This window comes from Rousettus aegyptiacus, unplaced genomic scaffold (assembly GCF_014176215.1).
Source record: "Rousettus aegyptiacus isolate mRouAeg1 unplaced genomic scaffold, mRouAeg1.p scaffold_m13_p_14, whole genome shotgun sequence".
Classification (NCBI taxonomy): domain Eukaryota; kingdom Metazoa; phylum Chordata; class Mammalia; order Chiroptera; family Pteropodidae; genus Rousettus; species Rousettus aegyptiacus.
The window spans coordinates 1,549,124-1,564,659 of record NW_023416289.1 but is presented as its reverse complement, the minus strand read 5'-3'; the positions used below and the strand labels follow the sequence as shown (position 1 = coordinate 1,564,659).

Sequence of the window (15,536 nt, the reverse complement as noted above, 5' to 3'; positions counted from 1 at the left end):
CCTCCTCGCTACGGTGCCATCAATTTCTGAGTGTCATGCACCACCACGCCTCTCCCCCGGGCTATCATAATTCCTCTCCTTTTCACCTCTATCTTATTTCAACCGCTTGACTCTGTAACTATTCCTTCTGGCAGGGAAGGCGTTGATCGAAATGAGGTTATGCTTAATAGGGAAACACCCAGCTCCTGGATGGCTGTGGTTTTTAGCGCCAAGGGCTGTGACTCTCTGAAGCAGCTAGTAAACCAGGTTTTTGACAGGCTGACGGGGAGAAGCCGCCAGCCTCTGAGTCAATCCTTGTGTTAGGCCGCCACCTCGTGACAGACTCGCATATCCTGCTGGGACTGCAGACAGCCTTTATGTCCAACACTCCGAGACCTCCAGAGGAGAAAAAGTAAACCGATAAATAATGAATGCTAATATAACCTGTCATAGTCCAAATGGCCAAATTAATATTAAAACCAGATCTTCTTCGGGCATCAAGGAACCTCACTATACAGGAAAATAGGTTTCATAGCAGACTCGACATTTGTCAAAAATCTGCAGTGTGCTCTGTCACTGGCACTTCCAGCCACCTCTGCCCTCACATTCTCGCACACCCCCCTCCCCTGGGTCAGATGGGCTGTGGCCCTCCCTCTGCCTCCACTGAGGACACTATGGTGGCGTCCCTCACAGCCAGTAGCCCTCCAAAAGCAAAGGTCGACAGGCCTCCAGGTGTGTGTTAGAGACCCATGCTCTGTCCATGCTCCATGGCTCTGTGAGGGTCCCTCACTGAGTCAAAAGACCTGAGAGAAATAGAGGAACCATCCCCAGCTCACGAAGAGGGCTGAAGCCCAGCCCAGAGCCCGACTGCTCCACAGACCGGCGCTGGAGAAACTGGGCCAGCCCTCCTGTTACCGCCGATAGGCAAGGAGGAAGCCTCACCAGTGAGGATGGATGTGGGGGCTGAGAAAACGGAAGACAATTCATGGACCAGCTGGATGCAGAGTCATTCTCCAGCCGGCAACCTCCACAACCTAGCTCTTCAGATGCTGGAAGCACCCCCTGAGGGCTCCCAGCTGCGTGGAGGGGCCCTCGGGACTGGGAGCACACAAAGCACCTTTTCCAGGACCTGACGCCTCCAGGCAGTACAGGGCCTGCAGGGAAGCTGGACATGGTTCCCATGGCTCTCTTCATTTATTTAATAGGCAAGACACAGGGGCCCAGAGAGGCCTCAGGGCTTGTGGGAAGGATTTATCAGAGGATTCCAAATGAAGGGTGTGTGGTCTGGGGATGTAGTCTTTGTAGGTACAAAAATGTCAAGTCTGAACATGGAGGCATCTGCCATCACAGGAAATACTAAAAGTATTTTTCGGCTGCAGAACGTCCACGTCTCTACTGAAATCCTTCATCTTTTCATCCATTGTGTCCATCTTTTCCTCTAAGTTATTCGATGTCTTTATGTGTTTGAAAACCTCATCTTCCAATTCAAACATGTGGGTCATCTATAATCCTGTTCTAGTGACAGTGTTTTGTCTTGATCATGGGTCACAGTTTCTAACAGCCTGAATGTCTTAAAGTGGCAATCAGAAGGAATCCGTTCAAACAGAGCAAAACGTTAACTGTAGAGCCTAAGAGCGGGTGTTCACTGTAAACTCCTTCCATTTTCCTGTATATTTGAAGCGGTTCACAGTAAACTTGGGGGAGTTGTGGGGGCGTCACCTGCAAAGAAGCCATCGAACCGCGACTTCCCGTGGAACTTTCACGAAATCACTAGTGGGAAGAAACCGTATCCAGGTTTGAAAGTTTATTATTACTATTAAAAAAAGAAAAAAGAAAAAAAAAAAAGACGCCCTGCAGCTTCCCGCCCGGCCCCTCCCGCAGGCCAGCCACGCCTCCCCTGCAGCGGAGCCCCTCCCCTGCGCATGCGCCGCGCCAGTTCGGCGCGCGGCGGTGACGTCACGGGCGGCGCCGTCCACGAGCTCCGCGCGCCGGCGACCTCAGCTCCGCGTCCGAGCGTGTCAGCCTGTGGACTCAGCCTGCCGCGCGAGTTCGGGAACCGGGATCCTCTCCACCAACCTCAACGAGAGAGGCCCTGGTGGGCGAGCGCTGCTGAAGAAAGTGTGGCGAGGTAAAGGGTGAGCGGCGCCTGAAGGGGACGTCATCAGAGCGCGCCGGAAGCGGACCGAGGATGAAGAGTAAGCGGGTGGAGGGCCACGAAAGTGGAGGGGTTTGGGATATAAAAGGTCGGGGACTTGGTGCTGGGTGAAAAGGGACGCTGGAACTGCCGTGGGGATTGTCCCACCTTGCATCAGTGAAACAGGCCCGGCGGCCTGGCCAGCCCGACCCAGTCTCCGAGCTACCGGTTGATGTCAGAGCTGGAGGCCGGCTCTCTGGGGGCTGCTCAGTGGTGTGTGGCGCTAGAGGAGGCTCCAGAGTCTTGGCGCGCGACTTGGCCGCGACCTCCTTGGGTGACCGTGATCAAGGCTCTGCCCTTCCCTGCGACCTGGTTTCCCCTTCTGTAGGGTACTGATAATGGTGCCTGTGAACGACCCTTGTGTGGTGTAAAGCTCTGGGAGGTTGCTGGACGATGAAGTCGCTAACCCAAGGCTTTGGGAACTGAGCAGAGATGTGCCGAGGAGGAGGAGCAAGCATCCAAGACGGTTATAGGCAGGGGAGTGCAGACGCCCTTAAAATGGGGCTTTGGATATGATTTTTGAGTTCTGCCTTTGTCGGTCCCTGCCTATGTCAGGTTAATGTTAACTATTTTAAAGGCTTGCTCAGAAAGCGTAATGAGGTCTAACATGTAGCTTTTAACCAGGTATTAGACAGGTATTGTTACAGAAAAGACTCCCAAGTCTGACGGTAGGCACCTGTGACAGGTGAAGCGAAGTCATTCCTGGGGTTCCAGGCCCTATAAGTTGCTGTCTACAAACAGGTTGTAATCCCCAGCTTACCTTTGAAGGAGAACTAGATTCTGTATATAAAACTTGTCACCGCTTGGTTTGCTGTATCAAGTAAATAAATGCACAGGGAGCTGGGATGAAATTTATGAACCAAATTTTCTAGTCTTCTGGCCCTTAAACCAGGCCATTGTCTCATTCTTAGTCTATTCACACCCATATTCTGTCCCTAGTGCCACGGTTTTCTTCTTTAGACAAATTGAATAAGAAATAGGAGTGTGGAAAATTTTAGAGGTTGAAACCACATTGATCATTGTATATTTTGAGCTCAAGGAAAGACCTACAGTATTTTATCAGTTTAGGACACCAGTCGTATGATGCATTCCAATTTCATAGATATTAAAATGTGAAAAATCTTTTTAAATATCTTACAGTTAACAAAATTCGATATTTCCACCACCTGCAGCCTGGAAAGCTCTACCACGTGACTTTTACATGAGTTACTTTATCAGACTAATCGGGGAACTGCTCAGGCTGTTAATCTGTGCTGTTTTAAGCAGTGCAGCTCCCAGTGCGGTCTGCTGTCCTGCAGCAACGTCAGAACTCGGTAGGGAAGCAGGATATGAGAGTGTGGCCAAGTATCCACATTTTCGTGAGACCCCCAGAGATTCTTATACACACTGACGTTTGAGAAGCGCTGTTTTTCAAGCACACCCTTGGCGTTTCTGCAGTGGATGTGGCTGGAAGGTAGGGTAAGGGGCATCCAAGAAAGCTTTGAACCTGTGCTTTGTACGACTCCCATCTTCTGTCTCTGAATAAGCATAATTATTTTCATAGTTTAAAAGTCTTGGGTCTTATGGTCATACCAAGAATCATTTTGTTTTTTTTTTTAATTCCCAGGTGCCATCTACCACGCCTTGTCTCAGAAAGAGGCAAAAGAGTTAGATGTTCAGGTAAGGCACATGGCAGGAAGTCTGGGGCCACAAAGGTGGTGATCAAGATGGCTTGGGGGCTTCCAAGCCTTCAGGGCTGCCGTAGGTGTCCTTTCCCAGGTCTTATTCCTGTCTCCAGTGGATGGACTAGGCTTGCTCAGGGTCCGTTGTTCTGATGGCCTGTCTCCCTTTGCTGGCCCCCATTCCTGTCATGCCGGAGTCAGGCTTGCTTGACTAGGATTCCCCGACCTAGTGTCAGGTCCCACTGTGCACGCAGTGCCTGGCTGTGCCCGCCTGACATAGCCCCAGTGAGCTCTACCATTTGACTGCTGTAGGCACCTCGTCACTGTGCCCCCTTCACCCCTAAAGAGGGCAGGCAAATCTCATTTCCTAAGTGGGATTTAGGGGTTACATCTGGGTGCTGCCAGCATGATCTGCCGGTTTGGCAGAAGCCCCACCGGCGGCTTATGAGGAGGGAGAGACCTTGAAATCACGATCATGAAAGACCAATATACTTTTATTTGGCGTCTCCATGAAGGAAGGGCCACTTATTTAAACAATTTAAAACAATCAACTAATTGTTCCCTTACCGTGATAATAGTCATGATATGGATTTTTAGTTCGCATCTAAAGGTACAAAGTCGAAGCTGCCTGCCCTCCTTAACTGCAAGCTACTTTTAAGGTTATGCGCGTCACATGTCGTCACACACGCACACACACCCGCCCGCAATCCCATGGGGGAGAGCTCCATTACCACAGACACATTAGCCTCAGAGTATTCACAGGGAGCTTAGTGCAAGGAGGGTCCAGGAAGTGGCCCAGACGAGAGGCAGGACGTCCATAGACAGTGCTCCCTGGCCTGTGGCAGACCCAGAGCGGACACACCTGAATGGGGGAACAGATGGGGGTGGGGAGGGACCGCCATCCTGAGAGGCGGCGATGCTTGGAGTCCCTTCAAGAATTACGCGCAGTGATGACCATGAGTTTGCCCCCTGAAAGCCTGTGCTCGGTCACGGTCACGTGATGCTGTGCTGTATTCGTGAGAGCGAGCACGGCGGCGGGGAGATGTGACGGTTTCTGTCCCCGTGTGATGTGGGAGCAGACTTGAGAGTGGCCTCACGCGTCCACAGAGCCGAAGACCCCCGTGCCGTGGGCACAGTGACGAAGCTCCCGCCGCAGAGCGCCGGCCCCGCCGTTCTCCCACAGCCGGGTTCCTCAGCCTGCCTTCGTCTGGCCATGAGAGGTTCAGTGCCGGCGTCACACATTTCTGTCCTTCCTGCCACATCAGGGCGGTCTTTTCTCTCAAATACAGAGGCTTTGTGAATCCTCGTCAGAATAAGCTCAGAGGAGCAGGGTAGGAAGTCGTAGTTTGCCGTGGCTGTCTTGTGGGACAGCCACGAATTGGCATCTGGTTGTGACTTTCACCTCTGGACAGCTAGCTATGCATGAGGGACACTCAGATGAGAGGCTGCGGGTGGATCGGCGGCTCCACCGGGGCAGGGTGTCCCTGGGGAGTGCCCCGCAGAGCCCTGAGCCAGCGCCGCCTTGTCCCCACGCAGCACCCGGGAGCCCAGCGGGCCGAGGCCTTCGTGCAGGCCTTCCTGAGGCGCAGCACGCCGCGCATGAGCCGGCAGGCCCGCGAGGACCAGCTGCAGCGCAAGGCCGTGGTGCTGGAGTACTTCGCGCGCCGGAAGCCCAAGGAGAAGAGGAGGCGGTCCCGAGGCCTCTCGGCCAGGCAGAGGAGGGGGCTGCGGCTCTTCGACATCAAGCCGGAGCAGCAGAGGTGCTCCCCACCCCTGAATTCCCGCCCCACCCCTGAACCCCGGGGGGGCCCCGGGGGGCCTTCCCCTCTGCGCAGCAGCCTTGCACCGGGCCCGCCAGCCGCCTTTCCCGGGGCTGAGCCCAGCCAAACCTGGCCGAACCCGGCGGTGGCGCCCCTCCCGCGTCCGCCGCCAGGGGGCAGCCTTCCCTCGCCAATGGGGACCGGGCCGGGGCTTGGCTGTTGGTATCCAGGCTGAGACTGGCTTCCGTCCTAGCCTTAACTAATGAGACCCTTGCCAGTAGTGAGTCTGTTGCCCGTGGCAACGGGCTGTTTGTCTTTCAGCTTTCTTAGAAAAAGAGGAACGGGTATTAATATATATCTCTTCGTGGCTTTTAATAGCACTAGACAGACTCACCCCCTGGGGTTTTATTGCCAAAGAACGTGCTGCCCACATGTTTCAGAAGCTTCTGAGAGGGACCAGGGCACGTGGGAGGACTGCCCCTCCCTGCGGCTGACACTCCGCCCTCCTTGGCCAGGCTCTGTGTTTGTGTCTTAGGACTGTAGACTTTCGCTTCAAGATCTGTAGCCAAATAGCCTCCCACACCCCAGCAGACAAGTAAAGGCTGTCACTGTGTCCAGGGCCCCTCTCGGGAAGTCAGCTGGGCTTTGGGTGGCGGAGGGGGCTGCTGCCCACCCAGGCTGTGCCTCGCTGTCCCCACCGGCAGAACCCACTTCGGCTCTGAGCTCTTGGTCACCTCTCTGACCCACAGTCTCGAGTGAACAGATCCCCAGAGGCACCAGGACGAGGGAAGCCTCTGGGGTCCTCTCACCCGCCCCCTCCCCTCCGTCCCACCGCGTGCTCACTCACCTTCCAGACAGACCTGTCACCTCGCAGGGGGTCTCGCGTGACACCAGCTGTCCTGGCTCACGAGGGCTTTACCCAGTCAGCTTCCATGACAGAGCCCCCACCGCACGGCGGCTTCACCGGGATGGAAGTGCCCCGCGTCATTCGCCCAGACGCACGGCATGCTGGGCTGGCGGCCGGCGGCTCCACAGCCATCAGAGGCCCAGGCGGTTGCCCCGGGCGTGTCCTTGCTGCTCCACGGCCTTTCCTGGCCTCACCTGTCTGCCCGAGCTCCAGCCGTCGCAGCCGGTGTAGCCAGCAGGGAGGACGAGGGGCGGAGGGAGGCGTTCGCTAGTTGGAAACGCAGCCTCAGGGGCGAGCTCCCAGGGAGGGCAGGGAGCTCTGAGAGCGGAGGGCGCTTGACCTGAGCCAGGCTGTCCGCAGCAGACCCGGACATGCCCCAGTCCCAGTGGCCCCAGGCCGTCCTCGGCGTGCGCCAAGCCCCGTACTCTTCAGACGTTATAATCTCAAGCTCGGTCGCCTCACTCTCGACCCGTTTCTGTCTGGCACAGATACAATCTCTTTCTCCCTCTGCACGAACTCTGGACACAGTACATCCGGGACTTGTGCGGTGGTCTCAAGCCAGACACGTGAGTTGCATTCCCAAAGCCTCGCCCTTCGGGGCCCAGCCCAGCTCTCATGCTGCTTGTGAATGCGCCGGGAGCCAGCCGTGCGCCCTGCCTGGCTGCCCGCGCGTGGGGCTCCCTGTCCCGGCGGACGGTCAGAGCGTCTGTCTGCTCACAGGCACCCGCAGGTGATCCAGGCCAAGCTGCTGAAGGCGGATCTTCACGGCGCTGTCATTTCAGGTAATTCGGCCTGGGGCGCGTGGCTGTGGGGGGCCCGGGCCCTTGGGCAGCACAGCGCTGTGTCGTGGTGGTAGCCGTTTCCTTCGCCACGCAGACGTCCCCACGTTGCAGCGAGGTGGAGATCACTGTAGCCACCTTAGCCAGCTCTGGCCACTCGCCACATGCTCCCGATCGTCCCTGTGCCCTCTCCCCACCGGGACCCCCGCCAGTCTCCCGGAGGGCATGGCGGTGGCCAACACGCACCCACAGCCCGGAACCTTGAACAGAAAGCCCCTTTCACCCAGTCACACGGTCCTGAACGTCACCCGTGGACTGGCAGCTCCCAGGTTGTCACCTCTAGCACAGAACTCGTGAACGTGGCCCCCTGGGTGACCGACAGGCACGGCGACGTCACACGGCCAGCCGCAGGTCCGGGCCTCTCAGACCGGCCCGCCCTGCTCCCTCGTCACAGCTCACAGGCCGAGAGCCCAGCAGGTGTCCCCACAGGTGTCCCCCATCTTCACCCCTCCCCCAATCCCTGGCACGTCCGAGCACCTGAGTCAGAGCCACTGCCATCTCCCTGGATGACACAGGAGCAGCCTGTTTCCTTTGCAGTCACAAAGGCCAAGTGCCCGTCCTATGTGGGTGCCACAGGGATCCTGCTGCAGGAGACAAAGCATGTCTTCAAAATCATCACCAAAGAGGACCGTCTGAAAGGTACACGCTGTCCCCGAGCGCCATGTGGGCTGGGGCCTTGTGCCTCTTAGGCTCAATTTGGGCTGAAGTCAGCACCAGCCCCAGGTACCTGCTGACCCTGCGTCCTCGCCTAAGGCCACCGCTGCTCCTGGGGCCCCGCTGCAGCCCAGTCAGGTAGAGCCCAGGGCAGGAGGGCCGTTGGGGCCTCCCCTAGGCGTAGCTATACACGCAGCGGGACTGGAGACGGGCTAAGGGACGCTGGCCTCGGGGTTCCCGGGCCTGTGCCTCGGCGTGCCCCCTGGGCTGGAGGCGGGGTGAGTTCTAAGCCTCGCACTGGAGCGGGCGGGTGCAGCCCACGGGTCTGGGGACCTCAGCACAGTCTGAGGTTCTGTCCTGTCTCCTGTGAGCTGCTTCCTCGCGCCCCTCCCTCCCGCCTCCTGTATCTGTTCTCTCCTCTTAAACCTCAGCAGGTGCGCAGGCTTCCCCAGCGAGCGTCGCCCCTTGGGGCCCCCTCCCAGTGAGGCAGCTCGCGGGGGCTGTGGCGCAGAGCCTTTAATCCTGGAAGCTAGGGGGTGCGTTACGTGTGAGGGCTCAGCAAAGGCCTCACGGTGGAGTGACCCCTGCAAGCCCGCAGCTCGTGCCTCCGTGGGTCCCCCACACCGGTCAGCTTGCTTCTGAGATGGGCGTCGGTGGGTCAGCGCGCGCCCTGTGGGGAGCCTCACCCCGCCCTGTCCTGCGGTTTTGTGCAGTGATCCCCAAGCTGAACTGCGTGTTCGCCGTGGAGACCGACGGCTTCGTGTCCTACATTTACGGGAGCAAGTTCCAGCTCCGGTCCAGTGAGCGGTCTGCGAAGAAGTTCAAAGCGAAGGGGGCCATCGACCTGTGAGCCCTCGCTGCCTCCAGCATCCCTCACAGCCACGGACGCGGAGACGCTCTGAGCGCCCAGCCCTGTTGGAAGGAGCGGCCACCCGCTGGCGGGGGCGGGGGGGCTGTGCTGAGCGGAGACGTGGGTGGGCAGGTGGGTGTTTAGGGGGTGGTCGTTTTCACCCCTCCACGGGAGGGGAAGATGGGCAGAGAATAGCAGCTCAGCACCGGCCGACGCGAATGGCAGGCTCCGGGGTTTTGTTTTCTGTGTTTTCCATGACGGGTCCGTCACCTACGTGATACTCGGCACGTGTAGTGCACGTGCGCTCGGCCGGCGGAGGGCGCCAGGGATGGGAGGGGCCTGGGCCTGCACCCGGGGCAGGCCTCCCCATCGCTCCCGGAGACGCCTGCCGTCAGGTGCCGCGTGTCCCCCGCTCAGCGGTGCGGTGCGTCTTCGACATGGTCCTTTAAGTCGCACTTGCTCCTGAACTGTGACCTGAGCAAGACTTCGCTGTTTGACACCGTCAGAGAGCCATGACCGGGGCAGTTGCTGGGTGACAGGGCCCGATCCTCCAGGAATCAGAACCGGGCTGGGTCGCGAAGGGAGACGCCGAGTCCAGGGCCTCACGGGGCTTGTAGCGGGACGGGGTGCGGACGCTCAGCGCCGCGTTGTTGCTCGTGAGTCAGCGCAGAGGGGGTGGCTGCAGCTCCTCCCCAGGCCCCGGCCGCAGCAGGGGACTTCGCTGGCATCGCAGCCCCGTGCTCACAGCCGAGGCCTGGCCCTCCGCTCTGACCCCAGCCCTGTGCGACAGCATGCCTGCCGGCCCAGAGGTGAGGCCCCGCCCCCTGCGTCTGTGTTGGGGAAGCCAGGGGCGGGGGGCGCCTGTCGCTCCCCCTCTGAGGAGCAGGCATCTGCCACCAGTGAGCTCAGGGCAGACCGTTCCTGGCGACAGGCTGGGGGCAGGTGCCACGCGCTTTTCCCTTCCTGCCCAGGGAGGAAGGAGGCAGCGATGCCCGAGGCTGCACTCCTCAGCTTCCGCCCTCAGACTCCACCCTAGCGGAGAACCGTCCTAGGGGAGAAGGGCCCGGTAGACCCTGAGTTTATGACAGGAGGCGGCTCTGCCTCCACAGGCGCGGAGTGCAGAGTCACAGACCGGCCGCGGCCTGACGGCTTCCGGCTGCACGTGCCGTCCTGCTTGCCAGGCCGCTTCCAAAGACATAGTGAGGCTTAGGGCTTCGACGTGGGAATCTGGGACACAGCTCCAGCCACGGATCTGTCCCGGCCCACACAGACGACGTGCCCCCGGGAAGGTTCCAGGACCCAGCCCGGCCCCCGATCTGACACTGGCCTGGCCTCCCACACCCTACCCGGCACGTGGCCCCTTAGCCAGCCCGTCCAGCCCAGATGCTGGGCGCTGAGCCCTGGCACCACTGCCGCGTGACTCACTCTGACGGGACCTTCGGTCCAGCTGTTCCCTGCGGTACCAGGAGCCCTGGGCTTGCTGTTCCCCTTTCATTTCTGCAAACAGCTGGGCTCCTCCCTTGCCCTCCCTTGGGGGCCAGCACCAGGCTGGTTGGAGGAAATGCTCCCACAAGTGGGCAGGGTGGGCAGGGGAGGCTTCCTGGCGGAGGTGGCCCTGGATGCAAGCAGCTGTGGGCTATAAAGAGCATAGTCACGTTGAGGCTCAGGGCAGGGCCCTGCAGAGCCATCGAGGACCCAGGAAGTGACCTGCCCACTGGGCTCAGGGCCAGGAGAGGTGGGAGGGGGCTCAGGGGCTCTGGCTGCCAGTCCCAAATGCACTGGAGATGCCGGAGGTTCTGTCCAGCTGAGTGGGAAGAGGGAAATGGGAGCTACTCGAACCCTCAGGTCAGGACGTAGGAAGGAGTCTGTGGACCCAGTCACCCCGTCCTGAAGGCTGGGGCCTCTGTCACCACCTGGCAAGCGGGGCCAAGAGGCTTGACCCCGGCTTCCTGGCGTGGGGCCCTGGAGGTCCCAGCACCAGCAGGGCGCGTGTGACCGGCAGCCAGGTCTTCCACCGAGTCGGCTCCGGGGGGGGCGAGGCAGCCTCCCGTTTGCAGCCCAGCTGGTCCATCTGACCTTGACATTTGGGGCACCGGACTGCAGATCTTCTGACCTCAGGACTGTGGTTGAAGACTGGACTCGGGGTGGCGTTTTCTGGGTGCCAGAGGAAATTGTCAAATGGCTGATCTCAGGTTCTGAAGAGTAAACATGGCCACCCCCCCCCCCAGTACCATAAATTATGGTAAAAAGCTTTCTTTCTGGACATGGCTTTCATTCTGATTTAGTTTGCATTTCTTAGCCATAATGCCTAATTAAGACATCTGTTAAATGTCTATAATATTAATTTAATAGAGGGGGTTCTAATAGGACTGTATTGGAATTGTCCATTTAATTAACCTCGCGGGCCTTTAATGGATGTCTTAAATAGACGTCATTAACAAGAGTGCTAGACAAATTAAAATTAGAGTCAATAACATTCTTGGTAATTTTTCCTGAGCTGTGGAGGACGAGCGCCGCTGGGCAGGCAGCTGCGGAGACGGCGGGAGCGTCGGGCCGGCGTGTGGCCGGGCCCCGCAGTCCTGCGTGCTGGTCAGCGTCGTGTGGAGACGGCGCCGCTCCGGCCTGGGCGCGGACCCGCCCTCGTGCACCTGCCACGAAGAGCGTGCGGCGGCCTGTGAGCGCAAGCCAGGTGCGTCCCTCTCGGGCGCGGAGCCCCGGTGCCCTCCCACACCGATCGCAGCCGCCTCCGCAGTGCGGCTGCCGCCCCCGCGCCCCCCTGGACCCCCCCACCCCCTCCAGCCCCTGCCCCCCGGCGTCCCCCCTTCCAGGCTCACCGCGGCCCCACTCAGCCTCGACGCCCGCTGCTCCCCCGTCTGCTCGGGCCTCTGCCTGGACGTCCAGCGCATGTGCCCTCCGCACGCGCCCTCCACGGAGACCGGCCCCCGCCCCAGGCCCGCCCCGTCAGGCCCCGTCCCGCGGTTCCTGCGCCGGTTCTCGGCGACTGGCACCGCGCCCGCCCTTCTGTTCTCACTTTCCGCCACCTGGCCACGGGCGCCGCCAGCGCCGGAAGCACGGGGGGGCGGGGGGGAGGACCTCGGGCGCGGCCCTGCGCGTGGCGGGCTCACGTGCGCGCTGGTCCCGCCGAAGGAAAACGAGCTCAGGCGGGACCTGAGGGACGCGTAAAGGTTGGCACGCACGGCACCACGGCGCCAGCCGGTGACTCCGCCCGGCCCAGACAGCTGCCCCCCCCCCCCCCCCCCGCCACCTCCACGGCAGAGCCGCGCCCGAGACCCACGGCCGCTGCCCCCTTCCTCGCTGGCGGGCCCCCCTGTGCAGCCCCCCACCCCTCGCGTGCCACTGCAGGGAGGAGGGCACGCACGCCCCTCCCTGACACGCCGTCCGCCGGCCCCCGCGGCGCGAGCCCTGCACGGTGGGCGCCGGCCGCCGGCCCCACTCCCCGAGCGCAGGTCACTGTCGGCAGGAGACGCAGCCATCGGCCAGCCCTGTGAGCGGGACCCCTGAGCGGGGTCTGTCCCGGCAGAGCCCTTCCGCGGATCCCTGGACAGCACGGGACTGGGGCGCGGAGGGCGGGAGGGAAGCTGCGGAGCCCCGCTCCGTGGCCCGGGGCTGGCTGGCCGCGGGCTCGGGACTGCAGCTGGCTGTGCGCTCTGCACCCAGGGGAGTGGGCGTGTCCCCTGCAGTCTTGGTCTTTAGCGGTTGTGTCAGGTCACCTCATGCCTCTTGCCCAAGAATCATAGATTCAAAGCAAAGAAAACCTAAATCCTAAGAAATGGGTGTGTCCCCAAACTCATCATTTTACCATGTCCTCCACCTCCAGGGACCAAGAGATCAGCAATATGGTCACCAGGGTGTGGTGACCACAGACCTGGTCCCCGCCCACATGGGGCTCCCCAGCTAGTGCATGACACAGACAGTGAGGGCTGGGGACAGGGCGTGGGGGCTGCAGGGAGAGGCAGGGTGGGAAGCGGCCCACGTCAGGGGTCAGGAGCCTGGCAGGGCTGGAGGTGGAGCAGGCCTCCCTTGGGACCTGACCTTAAGCTGGGCCAGAGGGCGGAGCTGGAGTCCTGCAGGCAGAGGGACCCCCTGCAGGGGAGCTAGAGGGGGAGAGTGAGGCCTGGAGCTGGGAGGGGTGACAGGCAGCCAGGGGCTTCGAGCCCTGAAGGGGGCACCACGCAGCCAGGATGGTCAGGGCTGGGAGACCAGCAAGGCGGTGGTGGCCTGGCCGAGGTGTCAGGGAGGCACAGAAACAGGCTTGCGGGGTGCACACAGCACCCCACAGTAAGGCCACAGCCAGGTTCACAAGCCTCACCCCCCAATCTCTACCTGGGCCTCCACTCAAGGACAAGTGGCCTGTCAGGGCAGAGCCAGCCACGTGAGTGGAGGTCGGCCCCAGCCAGCCAGGGGGCTGGGCACGTGGCCCGTGGGGCCAAGGAAGCTGCAGGAGGCAGCGGGGGTCTTCTCAAAGAAAGGAGGGGTGTGCCCGGGCGGGAAGGAGGGGCCCTTGGGCGGCAGAGTGAGAGGAAGGCGGGAGGGCGGGGCCGGGGTGGGGGGCAGGGCAGGCACGCCTCAGGCCAGGCAGCACCCTGCGCTCGGCGCCTCGCGGTCCTCGCCTGCAGAACAGGCCTCATGATGCAGGCTCGCCCTGCGGTGTCGCCCCAGCACCTGGGGAGAGGCGACAGTGTGCGGCCTCGGCTTCCTGGCGCCTGGGACCTGTCACTCATCTGTGTGAACCCTCACGGCAAACTGCAGGGAACCTGGACTGTCCCCCAAGGAGTCGACACCGAGTGGCCCATTCGCGGCCGAGGACACTGAGACCGATTCACCCAGGATCCCGCAGCGGTGGGTGGGTCACCGGCCAGGCTCCCCCGCCCAAGCCGGCGTTCGTGCAGAGCACTCAGGGGCTCCCTACCCCCGAATGTAAAGCCCTTACCCTCGGGGGGGTGGGGTGGGCGGGGGGAAGGGCGGGCAGGGACAGAACTGCTTGTCACCAGGCAGGAAGCCCTGCCGGCTCCCTGCTCCCGGCTCCCGGCGGCCTTTGCTGCAGAGTGTAAAGACCACGATCAGGATCGAAGCCTGTCACCAGGCTGCCTAGTGCTTGTAAATGGCACTATCTGCATGGCTGGCCGCTGCTTCCCCACCGGCCGCCTGGGCCCCGTCCAGGCCTTGGGCGGATGCGTGCAAGCTGCGGCTGGACACCAGGAGCCCCGCTGCGTCGCTGACCCTGACTCGGCCCCCACCGTGTGCCCCGAGAGCCACTGCACGCCCTAGCAGCAGCCCCAAGGTCCAGGAGCACCGAGGAGCCGCGGGAGGTGGCCCTCCGCTGGCCAGGTGGAGCTGCGGGGGCTTGAACCCTGGATGCCAACTCTGAAGCCACTGCTCTCCCCTCCCGGCCCCCCACCCTACCAGCTCAGCAGGGCTGTTCCAGGCCGCCCGGCCCTGCCAATGAGCAGCCTCTGGGCAGCCTGCCCTCGCAGACGGTCGGTCACCCTCTGGGCCCCGTCCGTGTCCCTCGGGCGCCCACTACTAACTGTCAAGGTCTCCCCTCAGCAGCTCTGCGCGGTCATCAGGAATGTTTATTCTGCAGATGCTAATGAATGACCCTTAAATTTTTCAGGAAAGGCGGCCTCTTCCTGAAGTGGCTCAAGATCTCTGCTCTTGATTGCAATCTTCCCCGAGCTGATTCTGGCCACTTGGCTCTTATTTCCGAAGTGACGAGGGGGGTGGGAGGAGAGGAGAGTGAGGGGCTCAGTGCTCCTACTGAAATCGCAGACTCAGGAGGCAATTCGTTAGGCATTTGGAATTCTAAGGCAGAGAAAAGAACTCTGTCTGAGGTTCTACACACAGTTTCTCCCTGGTTTGTGCCCCAAGATAAGCCACACTCATTCCTGCAGAAGTCATGGCTTGTCATGGAAAGATTGGTCACTTTTTGATGATTTTATTTTATCATAGGAGCAAAGTTATTTCTAGACGTCTCCTTCCCAATTAAAAAAAATAAAGCCTACAGGGAAACGTGACTTGAGTTGGAGAAGTTTATATACATGTAATTTTAAGAAGACACACACAGGCTTATCGACGTGCAAACGTGTAAAGCACTCGCCAGCCGAGGCATGAATTCACCAATTCCACCCTCACCGGCGAGATCGGTGCCGGCATGATCCCCATTTTGCGATGAGAAAATCGAGGTACCGGGAGGTCAAGTCGGTCGCCCGAAGCGGAGCTGGGGTTTGGCCCTTCGTGCTGCTCCCCACCCACAGGGAAACGCCCTGGCACACGGGGCCCCCGGGCCCCCGCAGACGCACGCTGCCGGCACGGCCGCCTGCCCGGCACGTGCACACACTCCCCGTGCATCCTGGCCCAGAGGAGCGAGAGGACGCCCCACGCCGGCTGGGGGGCTGGGGGCTGGCGCGCCTGTCTCCTCGTGCACGGCCGTCCTCCTCGCCCCATCCGAGAGTGGGAACCCCAGCTTCTCCAGAGCCGCCGGCCACTCCGATCCCCTCGTCACCTTGTGAGGCAGGCCGGACCTATTCCTTGTGTTCAGTAGGGGAAACTGAGGCCCAGAGAGAAGAGGCGAGTGGCCCAGAGCCATGCCGAGAAGTGGGCAGGGCAGGGCTGTGTTCCCCCAGCGCACGGACCGGACCCTTGCAAGGCCCCCGCGGGGACCGGCCAGCAGC

The 15,536-nt window shown here is 61.0% G+C and overlaps 1 protein-coding gene across 3 annotated transcripts; it reads left to right on the top strand.

Annotated features, from left to right (window-relative positions):
- The first annotated feature begins 1,940 nt into the window (after positions 1 to 1,940).
- On the top strand, positions 1,941 to 11,320 carry POP4 (POP4 homolog, ribonuclease P/MRP subunit). 3 transcript variants are annotated; one of them, XM_016155114.2, is made up of 7 exons: positions 1,941 to 2,174; positions 3,780 to 3,832; positions 5,371 to 5,594; positions 6,990 to 7,067; positions 7,222 to 7,283; positions 7,878 to 7,979; positions 8,708 to 11,320. In XM_016155114.2, the coding sequence occupies exons 1-7, from the start codon at positions 2,168 to 2,170 to the stop codon at positions 8,842 to 8,844; spliced, it is 663 nt and encodes a 220-aa protein (XP_016010600.2). In that variant the 5' UTR covers positions 1,941 to 2,167; the 3' UTR covers positions 8,845 to 11,320. The 3 variants fall into 3 exon arrangements, with proteins under 3 accessions (XP_016010600.2, XP_036087115.1, XP_036087114.1); XM_036231222.1 differs by lacking the exon at positions 1,941 to 2,174 and adding an exon at positions 2,183 to 3,626 and having other exon boundaries at positions 7,862 to 7,979; XM_036231221.1 differs by lacking the exon at positions 1,941 to 2,174 and adding an exon at positions 2,190 to 3,626.
- Positions 11,321 to 15,536: the final 4,216 nt, after the last annotated feature.